The sequence below is a fragment of the Meriones unguiculatus genome, chromosome 11, assembly GCF_030254825.1.
Source record: "Meriones unguiculatus strain TT.TT164.6M chromosome 11, Bangor_MerUng_6.1, whole genome shotgun sequence".
In the NCBI taxonomy this organism is placed as follows: domain Eukaryota; kingdom Metazoa; phylum Chordata; class Mammalia; order Rodentia; family Muridae; genus Meriones; species Meriones unguiculatus.
In genome coordinates, this window is record NC_083359.1 from 21,140,574 (window position 1) to 21,157,924 (window position 17,351).

At 49.1% G+C, this 17,351-nt stretch overlaps 1 protein-coding gene and 1 long non-coding RNA gene across 5 annotated transcripts in view; one reads left to right on the top strand and one right to left on the bottom strand.

The window, feature by feature from the left end:
* Positions 1 to 15,750, bottom strand: Mgat1 (alpha-1,3-mannosyl-glycoprotein 2-beta-N-acetylglucosaminyltransferase). 4 transcript variants are annotated; one of them, XM_021641354.2, is made up of 3 exons: positions 15,598 to 15,750; positions 14,144 to 14,567; positions 1 to 2,543 (listed from the first exon to the last, which is right to left on the bottom strand). In XM_021641354.2, exon 3 carries the CDS (start codon positions 2,417 to 2,419, stop codon positions 1,076 to 1,078), a length of 1,344 nt encoding a protein of 447 aa, XP_021497029.1. In that variant the 5' UTR covers positions 2,420 to 2,543; positions 14,144 to 14,567; positions 15,598 to 15,750; the 3' UTR covers positions 1 to 1,075. The 4 variants fall into 4 exon arrangements, with proteins under 4 accessions (XP_021497029.1, XP_021497027.1, XP_021497028.1 ...); XM_021641352.2 differs by lacking the exon at positions 15,598 to 15,750 and adding an exon at positions 15,398 to 15,533; XM_021641353.2 differs by lacking the exons at positions 14,144 to 14,567; positions 15,598 to 15,750 and adding an exon at positions 8,949 to 9,101.
* Positions 15,544 to 17,351, top strand: part of LOC132646314 (uncharacterized) — a 15,514-nt gene continuing 13,706 nt past the window's right edge. The window contains exon 1 of the long non-coding RNA XR_009584470.1: positions 15,544 to 15,673. This is a non-coding gene — a long non-coding RNA (uncharacterized LOC132646314). The remainder of the gene's footprint in view (positions 15,674 to 17,351) is intronic.

Here is a 17,351-nt window from a genome sequence, read left to right on the forward strand (position 1 = left end):
TTTTTCAGACAATTCAGCCTTTACTTTATTTTTGAAAATAATTCTGTAGATTCCATTTTCTTCCATGAAACTAAGGTCAGGCAACAAACAAAAACACACTTTATTTCTCTCCAACCTGCATCTTAGCCTGGGAAGATGTGGGAATGCTTAGGAAGGCAGAGGACAGTAGCTGGCTCAGGGCCAGAGATGTCCTGGTCTCAGCTACTCGTGTCTTTGCTTTGAGACGGCCACCAGGAGCAAGCCCTCAGGGAGGAGCCTCTACACCAAACCCCAGGGGAAAAGAGGCACGGAGTTCACTGTCTTTCACCAGGCTGGCACTGAATCCTCCTAAAGAATGTGGAGGCAATGGACTTTCAGAAAGGTGGAGGGGGGCACGGGCAAGAGGGGGTGCCCAAGTACAGGCTTCCTCCTACATCTTCCCTGACAACTGGCTCCAACACAGAAGTCTTACTTTTCCTTTTCCACTTTCCACCTCACAACCACAAACTGCTATGCTGCAGGAAAAGAAGAGCACTGGGAAAGTCAGCAGTAAGAGAAGCCAGGAGGCAGTGGTCCCTGGCCACCCAACACTCCAATCTGACCCTGACAGTGAAATCCCTTTGGTTAGTCTCATTTGGCCACAAATCCATTCCTTCTTCCATAATCCAGCCCCAACTAGGGGAAGGTGGAAAAAGGGGGGATGGGTACATAAGGTGGGCTCATGTACTGACAGGGTCAGCAGGCCTGGTCAGGAGAGCTGGAGATGCCAAGCTCTCTGCAGATGCCCTTAGAGAGAACCCAGGACACTGTAAGCCTGGCTCCAACAAGCCCAACCCTTCCCAAACCACACAGTGGTTTCTTGTTCAATACCCCCGAAACAGACCACATAATACTTCCCCTGATCTGACTCCCTTGACAACAGGAGTATCACCCTCAGATTATGATCTGTGCACTAGAATGCCACAGGGGTGGGGGGAAGGAAAATGAAGATAGAGAGACCCAAAAGGGACACATGGACAGGATGGTGTAGCCCGGAAGCTGCAGGCCTGTCTCAGCTCACGATATGGCAGGGAGACCCCGCAGAGAAAGGCAGGCGCTAATTCCAGCTAGGGTCATAGCCATCCCAGGTCTCTGGGGGTGCCAGATGGACACGTCGGCCCCGGAACTGGAAAGTGACAATGCCACGGTAGCCAGCCCTGGGGACACCAGACTTGAGGTCGTCCATGACACCCAGGGCCTTGGCAAAGGCCTTGAAGCTGTCTCTGCTCGTATACTGGACCCGCACCTCCCCCAGGTCCTTTCGCTCATTGGTCCTCACTTTTTCCACCTGTAGCTGGGGGGCACCGTAGACTCGGGCAAGGAAATCCCGGTCATAGGCCTCCCGCTGCAGGTACGACAAGTCCAACTGGGTGAAGGGCACGAACTGCTGGTTCAGCTTGATGAATTTAAGATGCTGGTCAAAGAACTGCCCATGGCTCACCCCCTTTCGGCCAAAGGTCATCGTTCTCGAGATTTCTGGACGAATACAGGCCCGCCCCTTCCGCTGCTCAGGTCTGCGCATCCAGTCGTCCCAGAAGGCCTTGGGCCATTTGGGCTCCAGCTCGGCCCACAGATCAGCCAACAGCAGCCACCCGAGGCCAGGGAAGAAGTCTGTCCGGTAGAGCAGCTCAGGCTTGCTCGGGTCCACCATCTGCTCCTTGCCGTTGTCGTTCCACGCGGACACGCACCACAGGGAGGGGTCTGCCCGCAGCAGCGGGTAGGTGGCCTGGAAGTACTCAAAGAAGTCTGGCGCCACCTCCAGGTCATCCTCCACCACCACGGCGGCCGGGAACTTGAACTTGTTGAACACCTGGCCCAGCGCCCAGCGGTAGTGCCTGGCGATCTTGTAGTAACCCTGGAACTTGCGGTGATCTGGCTGCACAGCGATGTTACTCAGGTCTGGCTGCCGGATGTGTGTGACTGTGCTGCCGTAGGAAGCGATGACCTGTGCCGTCTCTTCGTGTCCACAGTCCTGGCTGACGATGATGGGGAAATGCTCGGCTGAGGGCCGATAGTGCAACAATTTATCCAAGCAGCGTCGGACAGTGCTGCGGTCACAGGCAATGACCAGAATGGGGATCACGGCTGGTGAGGGGGTCACAGGCACACGGGGCCAGGCTGGAGGGGCCACGGTGGGCACTCTCCACTTCTGGTTCCACAACGCATGGTGCTCCCGGATTTGTTGCAACAGTCCCCGCTGCCGCTCCAACTCCACCTCCGCGTCCTCGGCCAGGCGGATTACCTCACGGGTGAGGCTGGCGGGGTCGTCATCAAGAGCTCCGTCTGAGGGTGGCCGGCCAGGTGCTGGGCGTGTCCAGAAGAAGAGAAGCAGCAGGGCATTCCAGCCCACAAAGATGATAGCACCCCAAAGCACAAGCCCTGCAGACTGCTTCTTCAGCATCCTGGCCCCCACAGGGGAGGGCAGGCAAGGGGAGGCCTCAAGGCTGCCTTTGGCGTGCCTGGCTCAATTCCCCACAGTCTAAGGGTTTATTCTTCTAAGGTGAGAGTAGGAAGAAGCCATGTACCTAAAGAGAGGTGAGAGAAAGCCAGCTGTTATCTCAAGTACATATAATTCGACATGCCACAGGGGAGAGGATGGGCACAGGTGAGAAACTGAGGAAGGAGGGAAGAAGGGCGGTTGACTACAGGGTTAGGCTGACATGCCTCACCACTTCAAAAGGAGTTTAGTCCTCAGGAAGACAATGCAACTTTGACGAGCAGGCAACGAAGGGTGCGCAAGTCTCACAGAATACACACTGAAATATGTAGAGGTAAAGGTATAGGAAAGATGCCTTCAAGTAGTTCAGAACAGAAAATACCACAGCTGCACAAGCTGAAGGAAGTGAAACATTAACAACAGGTGACCTTGAGTATCTGTATGACATTCTGAAGGACCATTTTTTACTCCTGAAACTCTTCTGTACTATTTCCAAATAAAGCTTCTTAAAAAAAGAAAATAAGGCAATGTGGACTACATCTGAGTAACATCATCCATATGCATTGCCCAGCTGGACACATCCAGTAAAGGAACGATGACCGGGTTTACCTGGAACCCCCTCAATCACATACCTGCTCCTGCCAGGCCCTTGGAAGGGGCCAGGACACAGATAAGCCATGTTCTCACTGACCCTCCTCTGCATTTGCATCTTGTTCTCTATCCTAGCTAAACCCCTGAGGCTGGGATCATACTCTCTGCAGCACTGTGATCTGGGTCCCTTCTTCCCAAGCCTCTGCCTGCCCCAACCATTGGTCTTATTCCTAGAAAGCAACTACTGCCACAATTCCAGAATGCCCTATTAGCAGAAACCGTGGGCCATTTCCACTCAGCTGTGGCATTACAACCCTACTTCATTACACAACTTTCTTGGGAGAGTTGACAGACGTATCAATTGTCAGTTCTCCTTTACTCCCCCCTTCAGAACGGGGTCAATGCTGAAACTTACCCTGGATTCTAATGGCCAGGATTCCAGGGTATCCCCCAACTTCCTGCTTTCTAAATAGGTGACTAGGTAGGAAAAAGTCTTTAAAACAAAAGGATGGGAGAAAGACAAAGAGGCAGAACTTCATTAACTTGAATGCGGTCTTCTGGATTAGGGAAGTGGATTGTCCCTGACTTGTCAATGAGCCACTTCAGACCTACCTGCAAGTTCTGAGACTGGTGGCAAATCCTCAAGAAATCGCGTGCCTACCCTTCAATTGACTTTCCCTCCAAATGATTTTTCATTTTCTCTAGACGTTGAACCAGACGCATGCACCTACCAGCATGCAGATCAAAGCAAGCCTGGATGGCCTGTCAGCAGGATTTTAAGTCTACAAAACAGTGAGAGTGGCTGGATGGCTCACAGGAAAACCTGTTTCAAGCTCTTGGTCTCTTCCTCCTCCCCAGCCCTTCTCTGTGAACTCTCAAACAGCACTTGATTCTTTTCCCATGAGAGTGCACAACGCCCCTGCTGAGGCCCTATCTGCCTCTCCACACGAACTCATCAAGATTCCCTGTGTCATTTTCCTGCATCTTCTCCAGGGCAGGATATTCAGCCATGTCTGGATGTTAGCAGTGTGTGAACGTGTGCTGACCGTGAGTGATGCTCTCTACAGCATCTGCCACGTCCAGAGGTATGTCCCAACTGAGGCCTTGGCTGGCAGGATGGACAAGCTCCTCCAGGGAGCATTGCTCAGAGTCCTTTCAGGCACCATAAGAAGGACACAGCAAATTAAAGCAAAGCCAGACACCAAAGAAGCAATCCTTGTATTCTTCTACATCTCTAAGACTCAATTTTCTCGCCTCTAAGATGGAAACCATACTTGGTTACCTCAACAAGCAACAAGTTGTTTGAAGGACTGGATGAAATAACCCATGGTATATTTGGAACCGTGCCAGCTATATAACAAAATAAATGCCAATATAATCTTCTTTGATGTCTTCAGATTATAACAGTCTACCTCCCTATCACCATTCACCCCAGTGAGACCAGCAAAAGACAACACAAGAATGGGACCAGCTCCATGCTCTGCCAAGCTATAAATTCCAACATTTAGATGTGCCTGAAACCTAACAAGTTTCTTCTGTGTGGATACCACCACAGTCCCTCCATTGCCATTTCCAACCCGAAAGGCACTGATTGTTTTCTAAAGCCATTTGATAATAAGATCTCAAATTTTACTTGATAATAAAATCATTTGGTGGCACCTGATCCAATTTAATGTGAGGCTATTTATCATCTCCACCCCACTTTGGTGTCTACTCATATTTTGCTACAGAAATAAACACAGTGGATCATGGTTCACTGTTCTGATTTTATGAGAGTAAGTGCACTAGATTTCCTTTGATAAAGGTATTCTGATAAATACACACGTGTGCGTGTGCACACACCACACACACAGTCCAAATCCACCCACAACTTCACTGTCCTCCTGTTTTGCACTACAATTTGTGCTGTCCATATACTCCCGGGTGTGAAGCCTCCCTCTGGTAAATGGCCAACGTACCAGGAGCCACATCTTTAAAGAAAATGCATTCTTTCTCCTCCCGAAGCCAGCAGCTATCCACAGTTCCTCAGCTGGGGGTGGGGGGCTCATGAACTCCCTCTTAGATTCTAACTTCAGAAACATATCCAGCTCTATAAGCTTCAGAGTTATGCCAGGGGCTGAAACAGTTACCCATTCACTGCCAGTTCTCATTTCACACCCTCAGACCTTTCACCCTGAATTTTCTGTATTATGAATGTTGTGTTAAGCTGGAACCCTGATGTAGTTCCCCAGCTGACATGATCTACCAGTAGCTTCTCTCAAAACAACCTTCCAGTAGCAAAAGAATCTTGGACACATTATTAACAAAAGCCATCTGAGGCTGCCACTACCCACAGGGAAAAAAAATATAGAAATTTTTAGTTTGATAGAAATGGGCTTCATAACAACTGATTTTCATCCTTCTGCAATCTCATTTCCAATCATGAATGACATGGATCCCATACAATAGCCTCAGGGGCTACTTATTTCCCTGGTAACTACTTTTGTACACTGTGGTGTCTTTGCTCCTGAAATGTTAGCCTACACCACCTAAAAACATTCCCATCCTTTAAGCCTGTAACGTCCTAGATACAACCAAGTCCTGCCATGACTACTCTTCCACTGCATTCTCTCCATGTTTGGGGAGAATCTGAGACCATGCCTTCCTCAGCTCTTACCTCCCTCCTTAGGAAAAGAGACTCTACGTTCTCTCCACCTGCTACAGAGCTGCTGCAGGTGTAAAGCCTGAGAGGCTACATGAAGGGCCACCTGGAGCAGTAACTAACCCAGCGAGAGTGAAGACTTGCCCCCACATGACTGCCACATCTCCCCTCCTCTACCCTCTTTATTCAAGATGATGGCTATTCTTTCCTCCAAGTGTGTGTGGGGGGGGTGTCCACATTCCCTCCAGGTGATGCTGAGGAGACACTGACTCCAGAAGAATCGAGAGCGTGGGCTTGTGTGATTCCTCAAAGACAAAGCGGCTGAGTATGACAGAGCACACCTGTAATCTCAGCACTCAGGAGGCACGGGCAGGAGACATGCTGGACACTCAGGACTAATCTGGGCCACGTGACAAGACAGGACGTGAAAGGTATTCCGGCTGGCAGGCTCAACTAACGTTCTAGCTGACTGCCCGAATCAACCACTACGTATGAAAAGGGACCAGACACAGGACTGCAACAGGAAAGCCCACTACGCTTGGGATGATTCATTTCAACAGTCGGTACTTGAAATTATGCGAAAGTGGAATGGAATATCCAATAAGCAAGGCTAGTGCTCCTCCCAACCTGCCACACTCGACTTTGACGACTGCTCTACTCACAGCCACTTGTCAGTAGTTTTGGGCAAATAACAAACTACTTCAAAATGCACCGGCTTAAAACTGCAACAATCATTTATTCTCTCACCCAGTATCAACAGATGAAGAATTTAGAAAATGGGCACAGGGGGTAGGACCTGCCTCTGCTTTATGTCAGGACTTCGGGCAGGAAAACGCAGAAGCTGAGGCTAGACTCCTGTAGACGCTTGTTTCCCTAACACATCTGTAGTCTGACACTGTGGCCTTCCTATGGACTCAGTGGCTGGGCTCCAAAGGAAAGGAAGTGCTCCAAGAAGGGGAACAGGCCAATTGAAGCCTTTTTTTCATGGCGCTTTGGATCACTTTTTCTTTACTCAATTCTTAAGGAAACTACTGGTCCCTACCATAGTCAAGAGATTAAAAAAAAAAAAAAAATGAGGCTGGAGAGCTGGCTCAGTGTTAAAGAGTTGCTCTTCTTTACGACCAGGTTCAATTCCCAGAGCCCAGATGGCAGCTCACAACTCTAAAGCAGTTCCAATTCCAGTGCCTGACACCCTCTTCAGGCCTTTTCTTAAAGCACCAGACACAAATGGTGCATAAGCATACATTCAGGCAAAACATGTATGCACATAAGTTTTTCTTAAAAAGAGATGAAAATGGAAAACCCCACCAGAGAGTGGGAAGAGGACAAAGATAAATTGTAACACATGTGGAACAAGGTATTTATGTTCAAGGCCATTTGAGAAAATAGTCTGCCATATTTTCCTTTTAAAAATAGAATATCCATCAACCCTGACCTCAGCTCTTAATATCGTTTATGAGATATGCCTGTAAGGCAGACACTCAAAACTGGCTTTCATTTTTCTAGTGTTTTTAGGACTCCTTTGGGGAGGTTAGCACATGAACCCGCACCACCAAGTACGACATTTGCACTATGGTGGGGTGAGAACTGAGTCTCAGCACACTGGAGGTTCAATCAGATGCCAGTTGGCTCTGGGCAAGTCTTGTCAATCCCTATGGGCATACATCTTTCATCTGATGGCCCGCCTAAGAGCAGATTCCGTTCTGTTTTTAAACAGGGCCTAAGTAGCGCAGGCTTGCCGTAACTGATGACTCACCGAGGAGTTCTGGTATTACAAGCCTGCACTATCACATCTAGCTTCCAACTCTTGATTCTTGCCCCTCGCTCTACCAAAGGTGTTTCTGAAGAAACATGTAAACAGCAAATAGTCAACTTCCAACCAGGAGCAGGAAAGCAAATGTTACAAGATAGAAGGAAGTTAATGAACTGTCCCTCCTGTTTCTGCCTTGTCCACTCTGATAAAAAGCACAGCTTTAAAAATCCAGACCACATACGACACATCACAGATAATGGCTAAGAGAATTACTTTCTTCTTGTTATACTCTGTATGATGTACCAGACTCCAGAATTTCAGAGGGAAGGAAGAACTGAAAAGGGGTCAGAAGAGATATGCTAAATAATTCAAGGGTGTAGAGAATAAGACCTAGGAGGGATACAGGTTATCCACCCTGGGGGAAAAGGCCAAAGAGAAACACAATGCCGGTACAGAAAGAAGCATGAAGATCCCCTACTCCCCAGTCCATGCACAACAATAAGCTAGGTCAGCCTGGCAACAGTAAGCCATGTAAACCCCTGAAGCACTTACTTGATGAACCATGCTTTTCTGTAAACAGACAAGTTGACTTTGGTCATCTCAAACAACAACTCCGCTAACGCCCTAAGCAGAGAATGAGTTTCACCTGTTGCACATGCCATGGAGTTTGAAAATACTGTGGTCGAGCCCTCTGAGAAACGAAAGAAGGGATGCAATATCGCCATTACTGGTAATCTTCATACTAAAAGATCAAGTAGTAGTGACTGGACCTGGACAGACGCCAGAATCAAGAACGCTCTAGTCTAAGCAGTATTAAAAATGACAGACAACAAAGTTGATCGACAACGTTCTCAAGCAGGAAAGGCTTTACAGTTTCAAAGGTTAACAAGAATGAAGCTTCAGCCTGAGGCCACTCTTCCATGGAGACGTGGACCGGGTGGGCCACAGTCCCTCTGCACCACATTTTGTGGAATGGAACTCTTCACCTCTTGGAGGGCCCCTCTTCCAAACACATTAGCAAAGAGGCTAGAAAAAAAAGTTTTCTTGCCAATTTACTATTTCAACATTGAGTCAAATTTTCCCTGTGGCTGAGGAAAAAAAAAAAAAAAAAAAAGCCCTAGTAACTTATGAAGCCTGGACACTGAGTGAGGCTTGGAGAAAGTCCACTTCCACTCCAGTCCCCCACTCCCTCAGGGCGACCCCACCGCTGCCCCGCCCGCACCCGCCGAGCCCTCCAGCCGAGTTTCACAACAGCCCCTCCCGAGAAGCCGCCCTCCCTCCAGCAGCTGAAGGCCGGGAAGCCTGCGGCTGAGCGCGAAGTTCCCACTTCCCCGCGCGGGGGAGACTGCGCGCTGCGCGGCCCCGGGTGGGCCCGCCACTCTCGCCGCCCCAACAGCCCCAGCTTTCGGGCAGGCTCCGGACTCGACTCCCCCCGGATGTGCGGCCTCCCTGCCTTCCCGGGACAAGCCGCAGGACTCAGGACGCCGGCGCCCCCCGGCCCAGCTCACCACAACCTCTTGACTCTCCCAGACTGGAACCAGGCTGGCCCGGGGCCAGCGAGAGGCTAGCGCGGCCTCGTCCCGTCCCGCCGGCCTTCCTGCCCGGCCCAGCCAGCCGGCAATGTGGCCCTTCCCCGGGAGGGCGGGGCGGCGCTCCCCAGCCCCCAGGCCCCTCTGTCGGTCCCCGCCCTACCACGGGCGAGTCCGCGCTGGCCCCTCCTTCCGGGGGCCTTCCTCTACTGCTGACTTCCCGATTACTGGTCAAGATCTAAACAGCGAGTTTTCCCAGATCCCCCAACTTCCGAAAAGGGGTGATAGCAGAGATGTCTGGGGCCCTTTCCCTATCCCAGTCACAACTCCCAATGTAGATGTCAGTTCCACTCATACCCTCAGCCTCGTCCAGTCCAAACTTTCCCCAAGAGTGTCCCTTGTCCAGCCCAGAGAGTCTAGAACTTCACCGACCTCGAGGGGTGCGGGACTTGGTGTTTGAAGCGCTCCCTCAGCAAGTAGAATAGCCACCAAACCCAACACTGAGAACCTGAGAACCATTCTTACACCTGAATCAGGAAGTTGCAGAGTATGAGTTGGAGAAAGCCGAGGGAGGAGCGAGGGTATACAAGCAACAAGATCGAGGTGCCAAAAGGGAAGCAAGGGAGGAAACACCTGCTGCCCAAGGCGGGTGACAGCCACCTGTTTCAACTCTTTCTTGATTTTTTTTTTCCTTTATGATTGGGAAAACCAGAGTAAGGCCTATGCACGGGATAGAACCTAAGCCCTAAGGAAGCAAAGAACCAACCACAGGCTTTTATAGTTACCCTAAAAGTGAATGGGGAGCAAGGCATGTTAATGTATTCCTTTGTGTTTTAAAGCATAGGAAACCTGGAGGGTGCTGGGAGGGGACAGAGCCAGGGCCAACTCATCAGGACCTAAGAGAACAAGCATGGCGTGCTCAGCAAGGTATACTTCCATCAGGGCCTCCAGCAGTCTGAGAGGGCCAGGAAAGCTTCAGTCCTGACTTGGTGTCAGCAGTGGCCCCAGAGCAGACTATTTCTGAGATCTGAGCCCCACATAATAGGCTACTCAGAGCAAGCCAGATCTCACTGGCTGGGCCATTTTGGAATCCGAAAGATGTCAGGGAATCCCTACTGTCCACTCACCTCTGCACTGCAGCCTCACTCCCTCCCCATCCTGCTGTGCCTGACCCATCCCTGTGTCTTGGCTCCCACCACCCAGACCTTTCACCTAAGACTGAGGAGCAGAAAACTACAGGCTGCTCAGTGAGTGACTTTTCAGAGGACACTGCCATCTGATGCCATCTAATACTCTAACCTCAGACCCTCCTACCTACCCGGCTTCAGTGTTTCTGAGCCCAAGCTCAGGACTCTTGGATATGTGTTTACTGAGTGATTTTGGTCACTAACTTGTTCCTACATGACATCGGAATTATGTAGAAAATAGGGAGTGTCTTAACGGTCCTGTGGGCAGGTGAGGAGTTAAAACAAAATTGGAAGGAGTCATTGGGCATAGACTCAACCCTCCCTCAAAGCCTGATCCCTTCTGTACACTGAACCTCTCTGTATACTCTGCCAGCATCTCTGCACAGTACACCATCACCCCATTTTACAGAGAAGTCCGAGGCTTTGGGTAAATGTAAGCTGTTAAATCACAGCCACATTTTAGCATTCCAGCTTCCAAACCTGGCACCCACATGCCCTTGAGAACTACTGCTGAGATGGCTTTGTGCCCACGTGACAGGAACACAGTGGGGCAGCAGAGAAATCTAGATAGCAGCAGTTGGAACCCCACCCTGAAGTAGAGGAAAAGGCTGACACATCAGCAAAGTGGACCGAGTGTGGGCGTGGTATGTTTATGCCCACCATTTCCAGTTTAGCTGACTGCACAGACTGTGACAGGAAACTCAAGCCCGTGCATGTGCCGAGAGAATGCCATTGTTTCTACAGCGTTGTCCCCTTTTTACTTCCCGTAAAAAAAAGGAATTAAAGGTCTTATAGCCCTCACACTAAGTTCCACAGTGTGAAGAAAAATGACCAAGTTCCAGAGAAGTGTAAAAAGTTGAGAAACTGGTCCACAGATAGCCAAAATATAAGGAGCTCAAATCCCCATCCTGGGTAAAACACATAACATAACAGGTACTGAGGATGGTGAAGACTGCCTGGCCCAGGCCACATCAGATAGATTTTCCTTCTTAAGGCAGTTAGACAGGAAACAGGCCAAGAGAACACAGTAACTACTCCTCCACCCCCTTGTCCATCTCTGCAGTCCTTTAAATTCCAAGGTTCACAAGATGATCCCCCGATGAAAGAAGGCTAGCCACCCCTGTCCCCGGAAAAAAAAGGGGGACATCTCAGAATTGGGATGGGATGAGTTTTTAAAAAGGAATAGTAGTCAGCATTTGGTCTAAGCAGCAGAAACATATCAGTACTGAGGCCTCGGGTTCTACAGAGGTTACACTGGGAAAGAAAGGAAGAAACTGGAGCTGAGTGTCTAGACTCTGGGGATGAGCCTGGCATCAGATTATGTGCAAATGGAAAAACAGGAAGATCTAGTTGCAGGATAACAGAGAATTAAAAGAGGTAATACGCTTGCCTGCCTACTCTATCACCAAAAAAGAACAACAGCAACAACAAAACCAAAACAAAACAGAAAGAGAACAAAGTAAAAACTTCCAGGAAACTCCCCCTTATGAACTACATCCTAAATACCTGAAAATGTTTGCAGTTTGTTAAGAATTCATGCTCTGAATTTGTGTCAGATCTTGGCTTGAAACCATAAAGGGAAGCAAAACCAAAGTGTTAAACTCATGTTTTAGTTTCCTTTATCACTCCTCCTGACATGTCTGTCCCAAACCACATAGCGACACATAAAGAAGCTCAAGCTTATTAACTACGGCCCTCTGAGCAAGGCCTTTGCAATCCTTCATTAGCCACCTGCACTTCCTTTTAGAATAAAGAAAGGTCTAAATAAATTCAGTTCAAAATCCCCACACAATGTGTGATTAAATTTATCACTAGTCCTGGTTAATGGCCTGACACACTGGAAACCTAGCAATCTGCTGAGCCTGTGGGAAGGACTGAGAGAAACATCTGTCAGAAGAGTCAACAGGAGATGGGAGAGCTAGTGCTCTGGCAGGTCAAAGAGTCTAGCTCGAATTGAAGAGGAAATAACTTAGCAAGGAGGCTGTCAGGGTGCCGAGTATTTCTCCCTTTGCAGCAGGACCCTGGCAGTCCCTGTTGGGTCTGATGCTAAAGGCAACTCAGGACTCAACTGCACAAGTGCTTTCAATGTATGCCACACTGCTTAAGTGAGCTCTTCCTGCTCTGGGCTTCCGTAGCTCCTCCTCCAAATAGAAAAACAATGACTACTCTTCTTTACAGAGTGAGAGAAAGCAGGTAATAGACTGAACACTTTGAATGACATGAGCACTGTCAAGGCAACACAACTCCTCAGCACATTAGATGCCATGGGCATTCACAGGCCAGTGGAGACTCCTCGGTGGGATGAGGAGAGTCTTCAGAGCACATGTCATACAGGTGGCTTGGGAGGCACTGCCATAGGAAGTCATGATACCCATGCATAAGCAGAGAATGGCAACCAGGCATTTGTTGAGTGGGTTAAGGGCAGGGGACACATCCACACTTCCATTCATATGTAGCAGCCTGGCCTCTGAGAGGCCCAGACAAGCTTCAGAGATGAGAAAGGGCTCAGGGCCAGAAGAGTACTCAGGCCAGACTGCTCAGCCTTCAGGCCACTGAGGAAAGACAGTGACTCCTATGACAGGGAAGAACAGTCATTGTCTTCCGAGAATGTGATGTCCCTCTGTAATTGACTTACAGGCTTAATGACTCTAGCTAGACCCCAGCCACATGCTCCCTCAAATTCATACACTGTGCATCCCTTGCTTTTTAATCTTTATCATCACTAGGAAAAGCAGGCACCCTGGTGTAAATGGAACTTGAAAAAAAAAAAAAACTTTCAAGGCAGGAGCAGGCACGTACGAAGACAAACTTGCTTTAGTTATGAACAACCTAAAGAAAACTAAAAGCCCAAGAGATGTCAGTTTGGAAACACTGGACACCTGAAAGTACAGACTAGGATATGACAGAGGAGAAAAGGCCCAGCACTCACTCCAATAAATAGATTTCTGGCCTCTCACTAGAGTAGTAAACTTCCCTCCATCCCCAAAGCTCAATGTGGAGAGCCATTAAAGTCAATTCAGTATCTGATTGAAACCCTTGATTTAAGTTTTCCTAAAACTATCCACCTTTTATAAAACACGATGAAGCAAATGCCAAGCAGGCCTTTGATTAATGTCTGCTAAGGCTCTAGCCAGTATGTTCACTCAATAGAAGAGCAGAACTTTCTCCAGAGCTTTTCTATGTGTTACAATCAACAAAAAAATCAACTAAAGTCAATGTTTGATATGTTCAAGGCCCCGGGTACTTTCAAAATGCAAAATTATTCCATTGGTTCCTAATAGCAACCTGATGGAATTATCTTCTAGTGTGAAGAGAACAGGACAGAGATGATGTACATATCTCAGGTTGCACACTGACCAGAAGAGTCTTAGCTAGACCACAAAACTCAAGCTGTTGCTATTCTTTCCAAGCTCTGTTTCTGTTCTTTACACAAGCTTTCATGACCTAAGCTTCCTTAATGGGGAAGAAGGAAGAGAGACAATTTAGGAAGTTATCTAACCATTTCCTATACTCCCCAGCTCTCCTCCCCCTTCCCCGCCCTTGAAGCCTTATTCTGTTAATAGATTCCCAAAACAGAGCAGTCTGCTCCTGCCAGAGCAATCCATTTCAGCCTTAGCCCAGACTGATTTGAAATCCTATTAGCTCTGGAGGAAAAGGCCTTTAAAGGTAACTAATCCAACAGCCCTTCAGAAGCCTGATTTCCTCGCAGGCTCTCCTTGACCTAACTGCACGTACCTAATCTCACAATTGCAAGAACTTACAAACCTTTACCAGCTATTCACTGAGCGGGATAGGAGCAACTCTGCCCCTTGAAAGAGTGAAACAGAGGTTACCCTTCCTGTGCACCATCAGGATAAGGGTTCTTTCTCATCAGGACACAGGAGGTGCCAGGGCTTCCGCGATGGCAGCATTCCCAGACTGTTCCCATTCACATTTCCTACACAGCAACAGCAAGGCAACTAAGCGAGGAAGTAATAGAAGCCTTACCTTTCTTTTCTTCTCTCAGTTGCTCCCTTGGAGAGAATCAACCTCCCGCCCCCCAACTAATACTCCATTTCCAAAACTGAGAATCAGATCCACCAAAGTACAGCTTCTCTCCACTTATCCAGGTCCAAAGTCCATGGCCGAGTGGATCCTGACGGGGAGGAGTCTGGGGGGGAAGGGGTGTGTCCAAGCCCCTCCCCCCCCCACTGCTGACTTCAGTGTCCCTCCCAGGCGTCTGTTACATCCCTTCATCCAGCTGGCTTCTAAAGCTCAGAGGCTAGGAGGGGTAGCCAGATTCCAGCTATTACGCTGTCTCTCGCTCAGGCAAGAGAAATCATCCACTAGTCCACTTGTGTTCTGCTGGGGCTCAGGAGATGAGACAGGCCTTAACACCGACATGGCCAGGGAGGCTGATTTCTCTGTGAACCTGTGGAACATGTAAACATTATGACGCTATAATCTAATACATGCCCAAATGGATTTCTAAGATTTCCATATTTCCTGCAGCCCTTTACCATGTTCAAAAAACAAACTCTCTCCCTTAATTACTCCACACAATTTGTATAAAAAAGTACATGCCTGTGTATGTGTTTATGTCATACCTATTTTCAGTACAGAAATGTTACCAAAAGTACTGTCACTTCTAAAACAAAAACAAAACAAATATAGAAAACAAGGTCCACCGCTCTCTAAAATCACCACTTACTAATCCTATCTCTCATGCTTCTCTGGGGGTTCAACGCTTTAATCTCCTACCTCCTGTCAACTGGACTACATCCTACCAGAAATAGACACTGGCACCTTCCACGGACATCCCCTGCAACCCTCACCTCCCCCACGGTTACCAAAACTATGCCAAGGATCTAATCCCCAATTTCTCTCAAACTCCTTAGAAAGGCCACTCCCGAAAGCACTCTCCTGGAATATCTGAGGCCTGAGTCCTGCTTGCAGTAGCCCCAGTTTCTCAGTTTGGGAACCGTCCCCGTTGCCCCATCCTCCGGTGAGGACACACAGACACACACACACACACACACACACACACACATACACACGCATCACTCTTCCTGTAGGGGCGTGGCGGACACAGGACACCCCACCACCACCAGCAAGAACTTAACTCCTCCCACCCTTCCCTTGCGAACCCCACGCTCAGCGCTCAGCGTTCTCACGGTACAGTGACACTGAGATCCTCCCTGTACTCAGAACCTCCCTTCTGCCGCGCCTAGGACTCAGTTCCACACGGCAAGGGTTCCTCACCTGGACCCCGCCCATCCGATCCCGGCTGGGAGCCTCGGCCTTCCCGGCTCCAGATCCAGGCCGGGGCCGGGTCCCAGCCGCACGCAGGCCCCACCCCCTCGACCCCCTGCGGCCCGGCCCTCCCCTCGCGCTCCTTTCCCCCCTCCCACCAGGCACCGCAGCCACTTCCGCCCGTCCTCCGGAAGTAGGTCCCGGGTTACCGCTGGCTCCCCACATTCCACCCCTTCGCCTGGTCCTCGCCCGCCCATCACCACCGCCGCCACGGGAGCACGGGAGGTGGGTCTGCGCGCTTGAGCCAGTTCTACAGTGTTCGCGAGATGGAGGAAGAGGCGTTGCGGAAGCCCCCCCGTGAAGACGTAGCCGGGGCCTCAGGGCGGGAGCGGTGCACTGGGGGGGCGGGGCGGAGACCGAGGCCTAGAGCGGGAGCGTGCGTCATTCTGAGCAGCGCGGGAAGTAGCGCGCATGCGCCGCCCGTCTTCGCCCGGTCGCGCGCTTTGATGCTCCTGCTGCCGGAGGAGGGAGGAACCTGCGCAGGCTGCCTGCCCTGCCTCTAGCCCGTCAGCGGAAGGTCGCCTAGCAACGGCCCGGTTGAGGTGGCTTCTGAGGCCACGGACCCTTTTAGGCCTTTTACGCACACTTTATGAGAACAGCCCAATAATCGGCAAGGCCTGTTGTAACAGACCTGTTACTGAGCTGAGCTTCCTCAGTAGCAGTGCCAGAAAAAAGTTATATTTCATGCATCCCTATTTTCCAGTGGGTGAGGTAGGACCTTCCTGAAAGGATGGAGAGTGTCCGGTTACTGTTCGGTGTCCACGCACCGTGCTGGGCTCTTTATAATAACTGAATTTCCACAGGTCAGAACCCCAGATACGGCCTCCGGGAGTGACGGGTTTAACGGAGACTGCAGAGATGTTAGAGCTGGCTGGACTAGTGCAGTCAGGGTAACTGACCAGATAGGTGACACTTGGTTACGTGGTCTTGCGTCCATCAGTTGCCACTTGTCTTGAGAGAACCTACTCTTGAGGCTGGAGAGAGGGCCCAGCGGTTAAGAATACTTGATACTCTTACGGAGGACCTGAATTCGGTTATCTGAGTCCACACAGCACCTTAAAACCATCCGTGACTCCAGTTTCTGAAGATCTTGTACCGTCTTCTGGCCTTTAGGCCAACAGGCGTGCATACATGCAGTACACTAATATGCATTCAGCCAAAATGTTCACTCACATAAAATAAAAAAAAAATCTTTTAAAAACAAAAACATAGTCTTTGAAGCACTGGACTTAAAGGTTTCAAATTGCACTGTTGGTTTCCTGGATGCATAATACTGTTTAAGGATTCTGATTTTAATTTTATTCCAGTTCTGCCAGCAACGAACTGAAAGGTTGCTAGAACTGCCTGAACCTCATTTTCTCATAACTACACTTGGAATAATGAAAATTCCTTACCTTATTTAATTAGTGTGAACATTAAATGAATTAATGTATGATACATGCTTAGAATTCCCCAGTTCCTGTACTAAGGGCTCATAATATCTGGAACCATTCTTATGGTTTGTTCACAAACCTTTCCATGCCGTAATTTTGTTTTGTTTTTTTGAGATAGGGTCTCTCTGTGTAGTTCCTGGCTGTCCTGGAGCTCACTATGTAAACCAGGCTGTCCTCAAAACTCACAGAGATCCTCCTGCCTCTACTGGGGCTAAAGGTGTGTGCCATCATGCCTGGCCTGCATGAAATAATTTGGCTGCTTTTAGAATATCTTTTATTCTTAGATAATTTCATACATGTATACAACATATCTTGATCATATCTACCCCAATTCTTTTATGCTTTTTGGGCACCCTTTAACACATCCTCCTACCTCCATTGTCTGTTTATTTAATTGTAACTTAAGGTTCTGAGATCAATTAGTGCTGGAATATTTGCTGATCTTGCCCTGATCTTGAGCAGATGACTAT

What these genes read in the sequence shown, in the direction of transcription:
- Mgat1 (XM_021641354.2), bottom strand. Translation starts at nt 2,419, where the DNA reads ATGCTGAAGAAGCAGTCTGCAGGGCTTGTGCTTTGGGGTGCTATCATC.